The sequence below is a fragment of the Mustela lutreola genome, chromosome 6 (genome assembly GCF_030435805.1).
Source record: "Mustela lutreola isolate mMusLut2 chromosome 6, mMusLut2.pri, whole genome shotgun sequence".
Lineage (NCBI taxonomy): Eukaryota > Metazoa > Chordata > Mammalia > Carnivora > Mustelidae > Mustela > Mustela lutreola.
In genome coordinates this window covers 58,036,198-58,052,291 of record NC_081295.1, presented here as the reverse complement: position 1 = coordinate 58,052,291, position 16,094 = coordinate 58,036,198, and the positions used below count along the sequence as shown (strand labels likewise).

At 38.6% G+C, this 16,094-nt stretch overlaps 1 protein-coding gene across 7 annotated transcripts in view; it reads left to right on the top strand.

Annotated features, from left to right (window-relative positions):
• Window positions 1-16,094, top strand: part of UTRN (utrophin) — a 509,162-nt gene that overhangs the window by 477,877 nt on the left and 15,191 nt on the right. For 6 of the 7 annotated variants that reach the window (XM_059177336.1, XM_059177335.1, XM_059177337.1 and 3 more), the window contains 4 exons: window positions 54-190; window positions 5,785-5,823; window positions 6,053-6,118; window positions 7,395-7,460. In XM_059177336.1, the coding sequence (XP_059033319.1) occupies window positions 54-190; window positions 5,785-5,823; window positions 6,053-6,118; window positions 7,395-7,460 (308 nt within the window). The remainder of the gene's footprint in view (window positions 1-53; window positions 191-5,784; window positions 5,824-6,052; window positions 6,119-7,394; window positions 7,461-16,094) is intronic. The other variant, XM_059177339.1, reaches the window with a different exon arrangement.

Genomic DNA, 16,094 nt, shown 5'->3' with positions numbered 1-16,094 from the left:
CTAGTATCTCCTCCCATTTTAATGAAAGAAGTATAATTTTTTCAACTTTCTAGACAACATCTGGGGAAGACGTACGAGACTTCACAAAGGTGCTGAAGAATAAGTTCAGATCAAAGAAATACTTTGCCAAACATCCTCGGCTTGGCTACCTTCCTGTCCAGACAGTTCTTGAAGGTGACAACTTAGAGACGTAAGTTTAATTTTAATATTAAAACGTTCATGTACTCTTTTCTCTGATGTCTCTTATTATGTTAGTGATACAAGAGAAATGATCCGATACCAAAAAGAATTTGTGTTTTGGTAAAATGTTTCATTTTTTAAAATTTTTACTCTCTTTTTTAATTTAAATTCAATTAGCCAAGGTCTAGGGCATCGTTAGTTTTTGATATAATGTTCAGTGATTCATCCGGTCAGTATAACACCAGGTGCTCATTAGCTCATGTGCAAAGTGTTTCATTTTAAAAGAGGTAAATTAATATCCACTACCAGGCTCAGAGTCCACAGTCTCTCATGCTTCGTCTCCCCCACTGATTCTCCCCACTTCACTTTTCCTTTCCTTCTCCTGATGTCCTCCATGTTATTCCTTATGCTCCACAAGTAAGTGAAACCATATGATAATTGACTTTTTCCGCACTGGGTGTAGTGCATAAACAATGAGTCTTGGAACACTGAAAAAATTTTAAAAAATTAAAAAACAGAGAGGTATATTGACCTTGGAATCAGTCTTCACATGAATTTTTGCTGTTTCCTTTTGACAATGCCACTGCTAAAATTTTAGATTTAATTTTGCATGTGTTCCTCCACTTTAAAAATATGTATTATTATGTGTTCATCCTTTGCCTTGGTCATTTCTTTTCCTCTTAAAAATAATTGAAGTGCATTGTGTTATGTACTGTTTCATGATTTTATTCATTTTCCATTTTTCCTCCCGTGGGGATATTTTGCTATTTCACATAGTGTGTTTTATACTTATTTTACATATTTTTATAGTAAATTTATTAATAATATTGGATCTCTTGCTTCATATATACCTGCCCTAAAATCTCATCAAAGTCTTGTATTTCTAATTTTTTCTCTCTTGAGCATGAAGGCAGCAAAATGAGATAGCTATATAGGTACATAAATGGATAAAATTTCTTAAAAGTAGGTACTTTGAGTTTATAAGCATAAATGAAACAAAGTCTCAATGTAGCAAAATTACTATGGCATTGTAAAGAAAAGAAAAATAACAACTTATAACCAGAAGTGAAAAGAAAAAGAATTTTTAAAGAAAGCCAGAAGAAATGCAAGAAGTAATTTTAAATTGTGAAACAATGATATACCAGGATCAAAATAGATCTGATTTTAAATCTTTGAATCACTTTTAAGAAATCTTAGCATAAATACACCTGCTGAGGTAATTTTCTTGTGCTTGAATCTTGGGAAAAGTTCATGTTTATTGCTAATCATTAGCAAAGTACCTAGTCATAAAAATAGTGATATTCTAGTTACAGAAAGCTACCCTCTCAAATGACTCTAGAAAAGGTCAGAGGTGTGAAGTGTGAAGTTTTCTACATTCTTCTGTAAAGAAACTTGTAGTGAGAAGTGCAAAAAGTGTGTTGAGTGCAATTTTTGTGAAATCAGTCTTTCTTTAACCTTCAAAACTCTTAGTTCATTTTATGGAGTGTATGAGAGATACACAGAGAGCAGTCATAGTCTAGTATTATGACAGTCCATGACTCAAAGATATTAAAGTGGAGGGATACACTACTTAGCCTGGGTGGGGTTTTTTTTCCATATAAAGCTTTGTAGACCATTGGCTTTGCTGAGTTTGTGTACAAATATAGATTGTTGTTTTTTGTTGATTTGTGGAGCTTCTAAGAAGTGGGAGAGAGACCATAACCAAAGCACATAGATATTTGATCCTTCTATACATAATGTTATGGGTGCATAACTATATATGTTGATGGATCCCAAAATACTACATATTTAAAGCATCTAGAAAAATTCCAACTTTTTGAGAACTTTGCTTGATATCAAACTGTGTACAATGAAAATACTATGCCTCCCCGTTATTTTTTCCACAGTATATTTTTATTGGAGCAATTTCAGTTTAAAGAGAGCAATTCATATACTTAAAATCCATAAGGAAAAGTAGATTTTTGGTTCTCTCTTTGTTTTGTGGGTATATTTCTGTCCTTTTCTTCCAAAGGTCATATGATTTTATATTCTTATTTGTTTTACCATCTAATATATAGTTTAACTGTGCTGAACACTCCATGATAAACGCACAGTTTTACTTCCCTTGGTATCAGATCTAATTAACCTTTGGAGTAGCTGCCTGAAGCATAGAATTATCACATAGTGCTTTTATTTACAGGACAATTTGATAGGCTTGAACTAGTGATGCACCTTTCAGTCTTAGGATAAACCATTGGCATTTGTGTCATTTCAAATATCTACATCCTTCATATGAGTCATGCATCTAGATCTATCTTTTATACTCCTTTTAAGTATTTTTGATAATTTGCCTTTTCATGTCAAAATAACCATTGATATCAGTCATTCTATTCTGAGTGACGTAGTTAAAGTCACTCAGACAAAAAAGAGCAGAAAAGCATACTAAATAAAAATTTCGTGCTGTAATTTTTGGCTGTAATTCTAAAAATGCTTCATTTCACCTATCATCAATTTACCAGCATTTTCAGGGAAAGGAAAATAAGAGAAAGAAAGGAAGCAGAATAAGATTAAATAGTATGTCACAAGATGTTTTTTGAAAAAGATTTATGAGATACGGGATAGAGTGGGCATGTTTTCTTCTTTTTTTAATTCTAGAACACATTCTTGAAGTTGGTATAGTTCATTTTTCTGCTGAACCCTTTCTAGTACAGGGCCACTTAATCTTCTCGTGTGACAATTTATGTGAAGGGGTAGTAAAGTTTGATTTCGTTTATTCTCCTATTTGTGGGAGAACATTGGAGAAAAACCAGTCAAGTGGTAAATGTGTTGAAGTTATTTATGAAGCTGATTAGAATTTTCTTTTGCGTCTTTCTCTTTCATCCCTGCAAAATGTAGTATCTTACCCCTATCCAGTAATTATACATGCATACATAGAGGGGACTTAGGAGAAAAGGGAGTTATTTCTAAAAGGAGGTAAGCAAACCCATGCTTACATTTTATTCAATTAATTTGGTAACTATATGCACAAGAGTTTTCAAAAAATAAATCAAAATAAAGGAGTATACCTTGATTGAAGAGTTGCCATTGAAGATAAACCGAAGAAACAAGCTAAGATAATAGCAAAAGTCATTTGAGAATTGTCAGAGATTACTATTGGATACAAGGTAGGTTGGTTTCCTTAGAAGTTAAAGAAGTAGAATTAGACACTTCTGCCCTGTATTGGTTAAAGTGAAACAGATGAGTTTTATGGTCCTTTCCAATTCTTACTGGAGCAAGAACCAACTCATGGACTGGGAGGAAGTGAGGAAGTGAGTCTCAGCTGAACTGAGACCTGGAAGAGTCATAGGGCCAGACATGCACCATTTGGTGTGGGAGGAGGGGAGGGGGAGTTTCTAGGCAAGGGAAGTGTTTTCAAAAGCCCAAGGACAAGATCATTTGGGGAATTGGTGTAGGAAGCTGGGGATAGTGGCATGAAATGAGAGTGGACAGAGAAGCAGGACCCACACAATGAAGGGCCTTGTAAGTGGTGCCAAGGTGTTCGGATTTTATCCTGAAAACAGTCAGGAACCATTGAAGGTTTCTATGTGAAAGCACACCGAGACCACACCTACCCTGTCACAAACAGATTGAAGAAGGCAAAACACTGGAAGCCTAAGGCAATGAAAGAATCATTAAAATTTCAAGGAAAGTCTGGATTATATTTCATATAATATTAAGTTTATTTAGTAGAGTCTAATTCATTGCATATTAGTGTGTAATTAACCCAAACAACCCAGTGAGCCCCTACACTGGAAAGCAGGGATAGGCTACATTATTGACTGTGTCTTATTTTGAACCCCCTTTAACTATAGACTCTACCTGAGCAGTGGAGATATTGCCTTGTTTTTATCTCCCAGAATTAAATGAGAAAATTTATCACTTAACCTTTTTTTTTTTTTTTCTGAAAGTCAAAATACTTTGAGGTCAATGAGGCCTAAAGTTTGATTTTTTTTCATCTTTATTTCTTTTCTTAGAATTCTCTGTTCTCAATATATAAAACACTTTCGAGAACTATTTCGGTTCAGCTTTCTACCTCTGCCACTCTTATCTTAGTTCAATGAATCACTTTTGTGTTAACTGAATTAACTTCACAAGAACCAGTCATGCAGTTTCACAAAGCTTTTCCAAGTTCAATTAAGATAAAAAATACATATTTTTCTTGTGTTTAAAGTTTGCCGCAGATGTGGTAGTACACTTAAATTTTAGAAATGCTTTCTCTGAATAACTATTATTTTTTGGAAAGTTTATAGCACATCATTCACTTGACATTTAACAACTATATCTCAGAGATAAGGAAAAGTAATGATGAAAAAATGATTGAATGATACTGTGTTGTTTCATTGTTGTTATAACTAGCTTATGTGCATGATTAAGTCTGTTTACAAATAGACTGGCTCAATGCCTATTTTTGAAAGTAGGTCCTTATAGTTGTAGTTTTTCAGCCCAATAAGATGCCCTCCATCTCCTTTTAATCTTTGCTATTATGACATTAACTTGCGCTGCCCAGTAGGAGTTAATGAGATCATTAACTTTTTCTTAAGTTTCTATGTATAATAGAAATAGAATCAATTCAATCTAGAATAATTTAAACTTTCCTTCTTCTTTGTTTCAATCAACTTGAGCTTATGCAGGAGACTTTAATTATTTAATTAAATAAAGAACTAATTTTCTTTAGACTTTTAAATTTCCCCATTCATCACACCTCCCCTTACTCTCCTCAAAACAACAACAACAACAAAACAAAAACAAAAAAGCCTAGGGTTTTTCATTCTGTTCAGTTGTTTTTGAAAGATATTTCATGGAGATGTGGGGATTTCTAGGCAGTTTTTGAGATTGGAGTGCCCCCAGGGCTGGGAGTGGTACTGAAGGATCCAGGTCCAGATAGAGACAGAACACATTTCCTTATCATTTTCACAGATTGAACTTCCAGAAACAATTTTGTTTGAAGAAAGCGTGTCATCATCTAGTTGCTTTCACCTTAATGGATATTATGTGAAATTTGGGGTGGGTGTAGGGGAGAGGATCTAGGTGTAACATCTTCTTTCAGTGCCTCTGGGAGGCTGAAGTACTTTGTGCCCAGTTGGATTTGAATGCTTACATTAAAAACTGAACAAAGAATCAGGAAAATCTCATTTTATTGCAAATCTGCCATCAATATATGATGTAGTCTTTGGAATTTCTGACCAAGTTTCTTCTCCAGGAAAAACATAATCGGGTTGCATCATCTCTCAGTATATCATGGAGCATTATCTTTTCAATTATTCCATGTTTTTGAGCTATCGTAGAGCCTTGTGTTTCTTTTTTTCTTTTCCAATGAGGCTATTTCAAGATGCGCTTGCTGTCCTGTAACAAATATGCTGTAATATCTGTGAAAAGCCCCCGTGGCACTTGAAGGCACAGCATTTTATCTAAGATAAACAGGGACTTGTGCTATTTTTGATTTCCCCAGGGTCCACCTCAGGGCAACCAAACGTGAGAGTGGAAGACAGTTGAGAATGTCTTCTCCTCCAGCTTCCCACTGCTTTTGTCTGCAATGTCTCTCAAGTGCTAGTTCTGTGACTTCTGTTTCCCTCTCCCCCTCTGCAGTCCTGTCACACTGATCAGCATGTGGCCGGAGCACTATGAGTGAGTATTCACAGCTCTGTCCCCTGGAGTCATACCGGTACTCTGATTGGTGTCATTAGCTTGGGCTGATTACAAAACTCTTGCACTGGAAGAATGGTCTGCCTCCTGGGTAACAATCCTCATGGTTTGTTTGCATGGCAAATTCACTGTTTAACTAAGCTAACAGTCCTAATGGTTACGTCTATCAATATTTAGGCATAAAACCGTTTCTTTGCTTTTTGTTTTATAGCCCCTCACAATCTCCTCAGCTGTTTCATGATGACACCCATTCCAGAATCGAACAGTATGCCACACGGTAAGAAGCCTTGACAGGAGCCCTCCCCTGTGCTGCCCCCCAGAATGTATCTATTTCTGTATGAATCCTCTGTTGTCTGTGTGCCTTGATTTAAGAGATGTTTTGCAAGAGTCGTGGCTCCATTATATTTGGAATCTGGGTTCTCATCTTTCCATGTTGTGATTTGTGCTTTACCAAACACCTGCTGTACAGTCAGGGAAGAGTGAATCTCTGTGGCGCGTGATTATGGAGCTCATGAGAATCCAAATGCTAGACAAGCAGGATTTCGATACTGTAACCTATTTCAGTGAATGAGCATAGAAACTGAAAGTATTCTTAGGAGATTGTGCACACATGAATTATAATATATAATTAAATGTATGTTAATGCATTATAATAGAGGTTTATTTTAGAGTCCCTGAATAATACAGAGTATAGGCTGGTCTTGCTGGCATGCACAAACTTTCAGAAAAGAAGTGCATAGGCAGTGTCTCTTGGGCTAGCAACTAGCTCTTCCTAAAATGGTTAGTTCAAGCAATGTATAAATAGTAATACTTGAACTGCATCTTGGCCAGATAGAATTTCTGGGAAAAGGTAGGCTTATACTAATGGAAAAGCATACTTCAAAGCACTGAGCTGGGAATGAACATGGCTTGTTTAAAGGAGTAAGGAGTGAGGAATGAAGGAATAGAAGCTGAGATCTGGTTTGAAGCCCCACTTGCTAAGGAGTTGGGTTATATCTTAGGTAAAGGGGGGTCTTGGTGAGTTCTCAGACATGAGAGGAGCATAATCAGATTTATGAGAATGGAGACCCATTGTAGGCCTGGGAGATAAGTTAGGAGCCTAGGTGAATTAAGGGTCTATATAGCATGGTAAAAGATGAAGGCCTACAAGTCTGAAGGCAGTGGTGATTGAGAGGTAGCTCAACATTCAATGTTGTTTTAAATTCCCAATCTTACTAGATTTGGGCCTTTTCTTTTTTTTTTTAAGTTTTTTTTTTTTAATTTATTTATTTGACAGGCAGAGATTATAAGTAAGCAGAGAGGCGGGCAGAGAGAGAGAGGAGGAAGCAAGCTCCCTGCTGAGCAGAGAGCCTGATGCGGGGCTCAATCCCAGGACTCTAGGATCATGACCTGAGCTGAAGGCAGAGGCTTTAACCCACTGAGCCACCTGGGCGCCCCTGGGCCTTTTCTTATTTTGTCAGGATTATGACGGTTTGAGAATGCCAGAGAGAGTACCTCAGTTGACCATGCCATCTGGGGCCATGTGACGGAACCTCTTTATTTTCATTTTTCAGGCTGGCCCAGATGGAAAGGACTAATGGATCTTTCCTCACTGATAGCAGCTCTACCACAGGAAGTGTGTAAGTAGATCATGAAATTAGCACTGCTGGGGAAGGCCAGGTCTTGTCATGGCTGTCGGAAATAATCTTCATTGATTATGGCTCTGAATTTGATCCCAATCAAAATTGATAAGTGTGGTTACAGAAATGTCTAGATAGATTTTACGCTTTCAAGCCATGATAATATAAATTGGATATGTTTCTTTAGTTTCATATAAGTTAATGAAAAAATCCTGTATTTGTCAACTAATTTGCCTCAGAAAGATCAGACTGTTCTATTTATAAATATGTTTATAGATATTCATTCCGTTTGTCAGATATTTCTTTTTGACAAATGTATTTCCACAGAAGACATGCCCTTCTATAAAATCCTCTTCCGTCTATTGGCTCACTTTTTCCCCATAATCCCTGCCATTTAACAACTATAACCCACACAAGCTTGGACCTATAACTCCCCCACTCTTTGCTGAAAAGTCTTATTTCCTCTGCCAATATTTTATTATATTAGCAATTAGGAAAAGTCTCATTGACTTTACAAAGATAATTAAAAACTTTCTAGGCAAATATTTTATCTCTGATTGTCCTACCATTATGTGTCGTCTTGCTTTGAAACTTCTTCCCCACCCTTTAGAATTTTTGATTTTGCATGATGTCTAAAACGTTTCAGTAATGTCAAGTTTACTTGTTATGTAATTTCACTGTTGTTTGCATCTGGTGGAAAGCTGTAAGGCTTCCAGAAGAGTTACAGAATATAGTACTCAGGTGTTTTATACTAAAAAAAAAAGTGACAGAGAGAGCCAAGTTGTAGTACCTTACCCACTCTAATATAGAATAAGTCCCTATCAGTGTTTTATATCCTTTATTTTAAGATTATTTATGTATTTATTTGACAGAGAGAGAGAGATCACAAGTAGGCAGAGACAGGCAGAGAGAGCGGGGGAAGCATGCTCCCTGCTGAGCAGAGCTTAATGTGGGGCCTGATCCCAGGGCCCTGAGATCATGACCTGATCGGAAGGCAGAGGCTTAACCCACTGAGCCACCCAGGCGCCCCTCTATCAATGTTTTAAAAACTGTTTTACTATCATTAAGCTTATAAATAAAAATGTCAGGAGGTTTTTCAATTTTAAATTTCAAACATTATCCTGTTAATACTTTATAAGAATACAGTAGTGATTTATACATTATTATTCATGTACTATGAATATGAAACAATTCCCAAACCAAGATAATAGCATATTTATAATGTTTGTTTCTATTTAGCTACCAGTATATATTTTATATAAAGTAGTTAGATACCTTGAGTAGCCCCTAAATGATTCCCACAAGGTTGATAATAGTCAAAGAATTAGATGGAATACAAAATAATCATTAAAACCAAAATAATTAAAATCAAATTTAAATTCTTTAAAGAGGTGTTGGTCATGTCCTGTGAACAGAGTGAAGGTAATGCTCAAATTTAGCACATCCTGTCCTCAACTTAGAATAAACAGTATTTTAAAATTTAATACTGTTGTTTGAGAAAAAGAAAAAAATAATCAGATGACTAACAGCTGAATACATTTTAATATACTATCATATAGCTACATTAACTCATTCATCTTGTCCAACAAATATTTCTTATATATCTACCATCCGTGGTATGTTAGAGCCAGTGTAAGAGACTGCTGTACATTTTCAAGAAGTTGTTTAAGCTGTTTGTTAAACAGAACCATTATAGAAATTAATTCATATACACTTACAATTAACTAAATTAGATTCAAATGAAAACAAAAGTCATACTCAAACGCCGCCATGCCCTCGTTACTCTACTTCGTTTTACTATTATCTGTGTTCTTGGAGTAATTTATTGTATTTGTCAGATGGTGTACAACTGTGTATCTTTTCCAAACTCTACATTTCAGTAAAGTCATTAGTTTGAAATTGGCCTTGATGAAAGTATTTAAACCTTAGAAATGGCAAAAGCTACATTTCAGGACCATTTTATTCCTTTGTTTTTTTGGAAAACTCCTTAAATGTTTATCAGTGTGCCACTGGCACATACCCAGTGGGGTCAAAGTCCACAGATGTAACTACTATCCCCATGAATTTTACCGGCTCAAGGAAAGAACCACTGATAAGTGTTTGTAGAGGAAGAACATTGGGTGGGCATTTTTTTTTTTAAGATATATTTATTTGAGGAGGAGAGAGAGAGAGAGAGAGAGAGTGTGCGTGTGTGTGTGTGTAAACAGGGGGAAAGGCAAAGGGAGAGAGAGAATCTCAAGCAGACTCCCCACTAAACACAGAGGCCAATGCTCATGACCCTAAGATCAAGAGTCCCATGCTCAAATGACTGAACCACCCTGGCCCCCCTGGAGGGCATTTTTGAGAGACAGATCAAGACCCCCAAAGAACTTCACATCCTAATTCCTGAAAGCTATTCATGGGTCTCTTTATATGTCAAAAGGGACTTTGCACATGTGATTAAGTTAAAGATCTTGAGTTGGGGAGCTTATCCTAGGTTATTTTAAGTGCACCCCATGTCATCCCATGAGATCTTATAAGAGTGGGGGAGAGTCAGTTAGAGAAAGATACAGCCAGAGAAGCAGAGGTCAACTACAGAGAGATGTGCAGATACCACGCTGCCAGCTTTACAAATACAGGGATGCAGGTGACCTCTGATACTGGAAAAAGCAAGGAAAGAAATTCTCCCTTAAATGTAATATTCAATTAAATTAATAGCATAAGAACGTATCTGTCAGCCACTAAAGAGAAACCGTTTTCCAGTCACTGGTGCGTTCAGATTTTCTCAGGACTATGTTAATAAACCTTATTTTGATAAAGCCAATCCTGGAAGTCCTTTGCTCTGTCACAGTTTGAATTACTGAGTATTCTGGGTTTTTTTTCCCATGACCGTGGCAGTGATTCTTCCATTCCAGTGAGATTGCGAACGAGGACTCTGAGTCCTTGAAGCCCTGTACGGGATGGGGAACCCACCGGTTAGACTTGGAGTGGTCACCTTGGCTCACTTCACTGTATAACACTTACTCATATAAGCATTTCCATTTTAGCCAGGACTGCTGACTTGACACTGTGAATAGGTATTCCACAGACTGCAATAAATACCTTTCCTCCCAGTGGATAGAGTCTTACCAGGAGCGTGCTTCTTACCTCCTTCAGGCTGATGGTACTCCACAGGGTTTGTGATGGAAAGGTTAGGAACCAAGCCTCACTCTTTATTCCTCCAGCTGTCCTTATTTGTTCCCACATCTAATAAATTAGCATCTTGGATCACAAGACACAGGAAGAAATCTTCACTGCTTTGAACAGGATGCTGTGCTCTTCATTCTCTGCTTTCAGCTTTCTTGCTTCCTACAGGGCCTTACTGTAGTAGCAGTAAGTACATAACGTACTCCAACCCTGGCCTTTGCCTGGAAATTTCCTAAAGCTACAGCACTGACAGGGTCATGACACAATCCTGAGACAGTAGAGGACAGTTTCCAATCACTAGGGTCATCTGTTTCGGATCGAGGGTTGGTGCCTTCTCAAGGAAGCGTTGGCTCTTCTGCTTCGCTCATAGGTCCATCCTGAGGCATCAGCATCAGAAGATTAGCAATTTGTATTGTTGTTGGGAAAAACTGAAAGCTAACTCAGAGTGCCTTAAGCCAAATAAATAAATAAATAAATAAATAAAAAGTAATAACAAACTTCTCTATTACATTTTGGAATTTTTCTCACTCCTGAATTCTCATCCTTTTCTTTAGGTCCTTTGAGCGGAGGTTTTGTTATTCCAATAGGTCATAAAAATGTCATTAGTACTCTTGAATAACAACAGGGGTGATACAAAACAGCCACCACTCCCCCTCTGTGAATATTCTGTTGCTCTAAGCTCTTCATCTGTCCTTGCTTCTTTAATCCTCTGAGACCCTTTGAGATGCTACTCTTGTTCCTGTGACCACCATCTTACAGATGAGTACATTGAGACACTGAGAGGGTAAGGAGCTTGCTCAGGGTCTCACTCCTCAGTAAGTCGTGGGATTCAAACCCAGGCAGCCACAGGTGCTCCTGACCATCGCTGACCACCTCACTGTTACGCCTATGTGGAAAGGGAAGGCTTCCCAGATGGGAGCCCCGCAGTGGGGGTGGGGATGGTGGTGGTCAGAGCTTCTGCAGTCCTCCTTGAGGTCATCACTTTCCCTGTCCCAATCCTGCCCAGTCTCCATCCACACCTCGGCTTCACAGCTCAGACCTAGTTAGAAGATATTTTAGCTCCGTACCTCCAAGACTGATCTCCTAAATGTGGTTTGGGATGATCTCAACTGTAGGCGATAAAAGAAATCCTAATACTTTCAGGTGTGAATTTTGAGATTTGAACTTGTGATTTTAAATTATCCACGGTCTTTGTAGTCATTAGTATCTTCAAAAGCAGCCATCCTGCCCTGCAGTTTGGGCCTTTCCCTGTCCCTCAGATTGGGCTATGGAACCAAGTCCCTGGCTCCCGATAGCATTCATCCTGTGAAGCTGGTGAATTTGTTGTTGCATTCCCATGCCTCACGGACAGCTGCCTCCCCAACCCAGACATGAATCAGTCCCAAGGCTCTTCCCCCACATAGACCCAATTCCCGGTGCTCCCTTTCCTCCTAAAAGTCTGCCTTTGGACAAATCTAAAATCCAATAATTTTGAGGATAATAATTTTCTTTGAAGGAGGAATTGCACACCCATGACTCAAACCAAAACAGGACCCAGGATAGTCCTGGGGAATCTCAGGAACCCAAGGGCAGATCCTTAGACCATTGCCATTAGGGTGTCTCCCTCCATCTGCTACCTGTCCTTGAGTGACACTGTCTTATATACAAAGATCAAACTGGAGTCTGACTTGCAGTGACATTGCTGTTTGTACCTCTGAAGCCTAGAACAGAAGAATCCTTGAGAGGAGGTAAATTATTGTTATTTTTGTTTACGTCTTGCCTACTTTCAAAAGGTCATTGAATGACTCATAGTCCTTTTGTCATCTGATACATACTAATTTCGTAATCTAGATGGTGTTTACCATATGCAACTTAAATATATAATTATACTCCATTTAATGGTATTTCAGTGGTGCAGACTTATGATTTTGCAACCTTTTCTATTTTAGCACTATTGACATGTAAAAGCCCTTATCTGGTACCTCACGTACTATCTGTCTTTCAAGGGTATGCTCTTGGTTTTTACTATGTATAATTAAGAACTTGAATGTATTTACTTTTATATTTAACTCTTAGGACTAATAATCTGTGAGAAATACTTAAGGCTGAAATTATATGTTATACATAAATGGTTTTTTTTTTTTTGCTTTTGTTTTTTTTTTAGAAATTGCCTTAAATCCCTTTTGGATACCGCAATGAAAGGATATAATGATAGTGGTGATGATGGTGATTACAGTAATAATTTAAACCCTATCAACTCCCTAGAAGAAATGAAGTTATGTCAATGTTTATAACATAATTTATCTCAGATCTAATTTTGACTTGTTTGTGTATAAATTGGTTTCACAGACACTAGTCCCCAAATCTTGAAAACAGAACGCTAGTAGGTGCTAATATTGAGCACTGAGTCTAGCCCCTGAGTCAGACGCTTGCGGGGACGAATGTTCTAAGGGACTCAGGGGTCTGACGGTACCTGTGACAGGGCAGGAGCTCTGGGCTAGGATCCATGATCAAGTCATAGGGACACCTCCCCACCCCACCCCAGATAGCTACAGGCTTTGAGTTTTCTTTTGACTCTTCCTGTTCTTTTTTTATACTTTTTAAACTTTTACTTTTAGTCCTTAATTTCCTTTAAAGTGAATTGTTCATAGGATTCATACGGTGGCTTTTTAAACCAAAGTGAAAATCCGTTTACTTCTTATTTATTGAAATACCTGAGGTTAACATCTACTTTTGTTCTGTTTTGCATTATCCTTGCTTGTTCTTTCGTTCGTTCTTCTGCTTCATGGACAGAATGCTTCGCTGGACATTTGCATGGTCCGGCTGGTCACAGGAATGGCTGGGTTAGGGCTCTAGACCTTGCTCCTTAGCCTTTTGACATCAGATATTAGAGTAGTAGGCTAAACCTTTTGCTTCTCTTGCAAGAGTTACTGTTTTGTTTTGACTTCTAGTTGATTGCTTGAGACGCTTTATCCTTAAAATAGAGAAATCTCATGGGGTTTTTTCTTTTATTATTATTTTTTAATTTTTTTTTGGATACTCAGACTTTTTAGTTTCTATACCTTTTTTTTCAGCTTGAGGAATAGTTACAAAATACTGCATTATACCCTTACTTTGCTATTCCTTTATTTTATGCCCACTATATCTTTATGCCTTGTATTTTTCCTCTCCATATTTTAGATCTCTACTTTTTATCCTCTCTTGCTATTACTTCTATCTTAACTTGAACTGGATAAAGTGCCTGCAGACACTGGCCGTGATAAGGATCGCTGACCTAGCGTGTTGCCATCCTTAGCAGCTAATTGGTGTCCCCGCGTGCTGATGCGTTAGCCTGATCACCTGCCTCTGTCCTTCATAATGGTTAGGGTTAGTGGGGCACCTGGGTGGCTCAGTCGTTAAGCATCACTCTTAATTTCAGCTCAGGTCTTGATCTCAGGGTTGTGAGTTCAAACTCCATGCTGGGCTCCACACTGGGCATGGAATGAATGAATGAATGAGTGAGTGAGTGAGTGAATGAATGAATGAATTAAGTTTAGGGTATTGGCCATATAGTTCCCATCAGGAAAATGCCCACCCCTAACCCACACCCTTTCTAGTCTGACTGAGCGACACAGGCAGCCCAGGGGCTTTTAAATGCTGCTGCTCTGCCCTGTCTTCTACCTATTCCCTCCTCATATCCTCATACTTCCACAGTTAGGAATAAGCATGCAGTTCTTCTAGAGGCTCCTTGATTTATTTTTCAGTGACACTGCATTTTCTCCAGAAAGGTCATCAAAGGGTGATTTCTAGCTTATTTCAGTCTTTATCCCATCCATGTTCCTTATTTCCGGTTTCACACTGGGTGGTGATGGTTCTACCTCTTCCTCGTTGAATTTGATAGAAGGATGGTGAGGTTCAATATCAACGTTATATTGTGCTCCTAACCAACGTGCATGACCTTTATTTTTGTCAAATGTATGTCCACACATACTCCATGTATAAACTTAGAGAGAGGGAGAGGTTACCAATAAAGGAACAAAAGAAATCAATCAGTAGTTCATCTGAACCTTTGCTTTGGCTGTTCTGCTGGGATACAAGTCATTTTTCTCCTTTGCTTCATCATATCACTCTGCCATCAGGGCTCAGGACACCCCTTTTCTATAAGTTCACTAACTCTCAGGTGCAAGTTCAAGTCCCCTTTTCATTGCAGTAAACTGTGATCACACAGGGTTGCATTTTCAGGTTGGACTCAGAGGAATCAAAGATCCTACCTCGAGAACTGGGTGTTTCCTGGCAGCTGCCAGGCACCAGTCTGAGGTCCCAGAGGGCCTCCGCCGCTCCCCAGACTCTCTGGGACTGCAGTCGAGTGTGCTCTGACCCCAGTGCCACAGACGAGGGCTCTAAGGGACATTTGCAGGCACATCACTGTCAGATGGGCTGGTGCAGTCATGACAGAGCTCTGTTTTATACCCTCAGCGCTACTTACTTGTTGTTTTCCTGAAGCCCTATCCTATACATCCATAGATTGCGGGATTTGCTTACCAGACACAATGAGAACAGCCCAGGTCCAATCTGCTGAAGTACTCACTCCATAGCTGGAGACTCCAGCTGGCAGGAACCAGGGAGCCAGTCCTTTGCGTGATTCCAGGGAGATCTGACTGGGTGCCCCCATAAAGGAAGAGAGGGGCTCCCAGGCCCTTCCTTCTCAAGAATGTACCAGTTTTGTCTATCTCGTTATGCTTCTGTCTCTGGCAACCGTTAGATTCTACCATGTGATTCGTGTGTCTAATTCATTAGACGAGTAGTTAGAAAAGTAGGAGAGTCTAGGTTTAAGGACCCGTAGTTTCTTGTTTTAATGCAGAATGATTGATCCTAGTGAAGATATGCTGATAATATCAAGTAAAATATCTGTGGATATTTATAAATATCTACAGTTAAAATTTTTGCTATGTTATTTAAATGAAAGGGTAGGAGGATTATATTCTACCATTCTGTGGGTTACAACGCATTGCAAGATGGCTTTCAGCCAAACACTAAAGCCAGTGAAATCAATTTAGGCCTTAGTCCATGTGGGCTGTCATAATACAACTATAGGCTGGCCAGCTTAGAAATGACATTTATTTATCACAGTTTGGGAGTCTGGGAAGTTCAAGATCAGAGTCCTAGCAGATTTGAAATCTGGTTAGAGCCCTCTTCCTGGTTCATAGATGGTGCTCTTCTCACTGTGTGTGTCCTCATGTGGCAGAGATGGGAAGCCAGCTCTCTGGACTCTGTTCTAAGGTCACCCACCCATCCTGTCCATGAAGCTCCACCCCCATGACCTAATCACCTCCTAAAGGCCCCGCCTCCTAGTGCCATCACACTGGGAGTTAGGCTTCCATCTAGGAGTTTTGGGGATCTACAAACAGTCTAGAGCAGTTTTTTAAAATTAAATATTTTAATCTACTCATTTAGTATTCAATTGCTAATTTTGCCTAAGGTATCTCTTCTATTAACTACATAAGTGGTAGA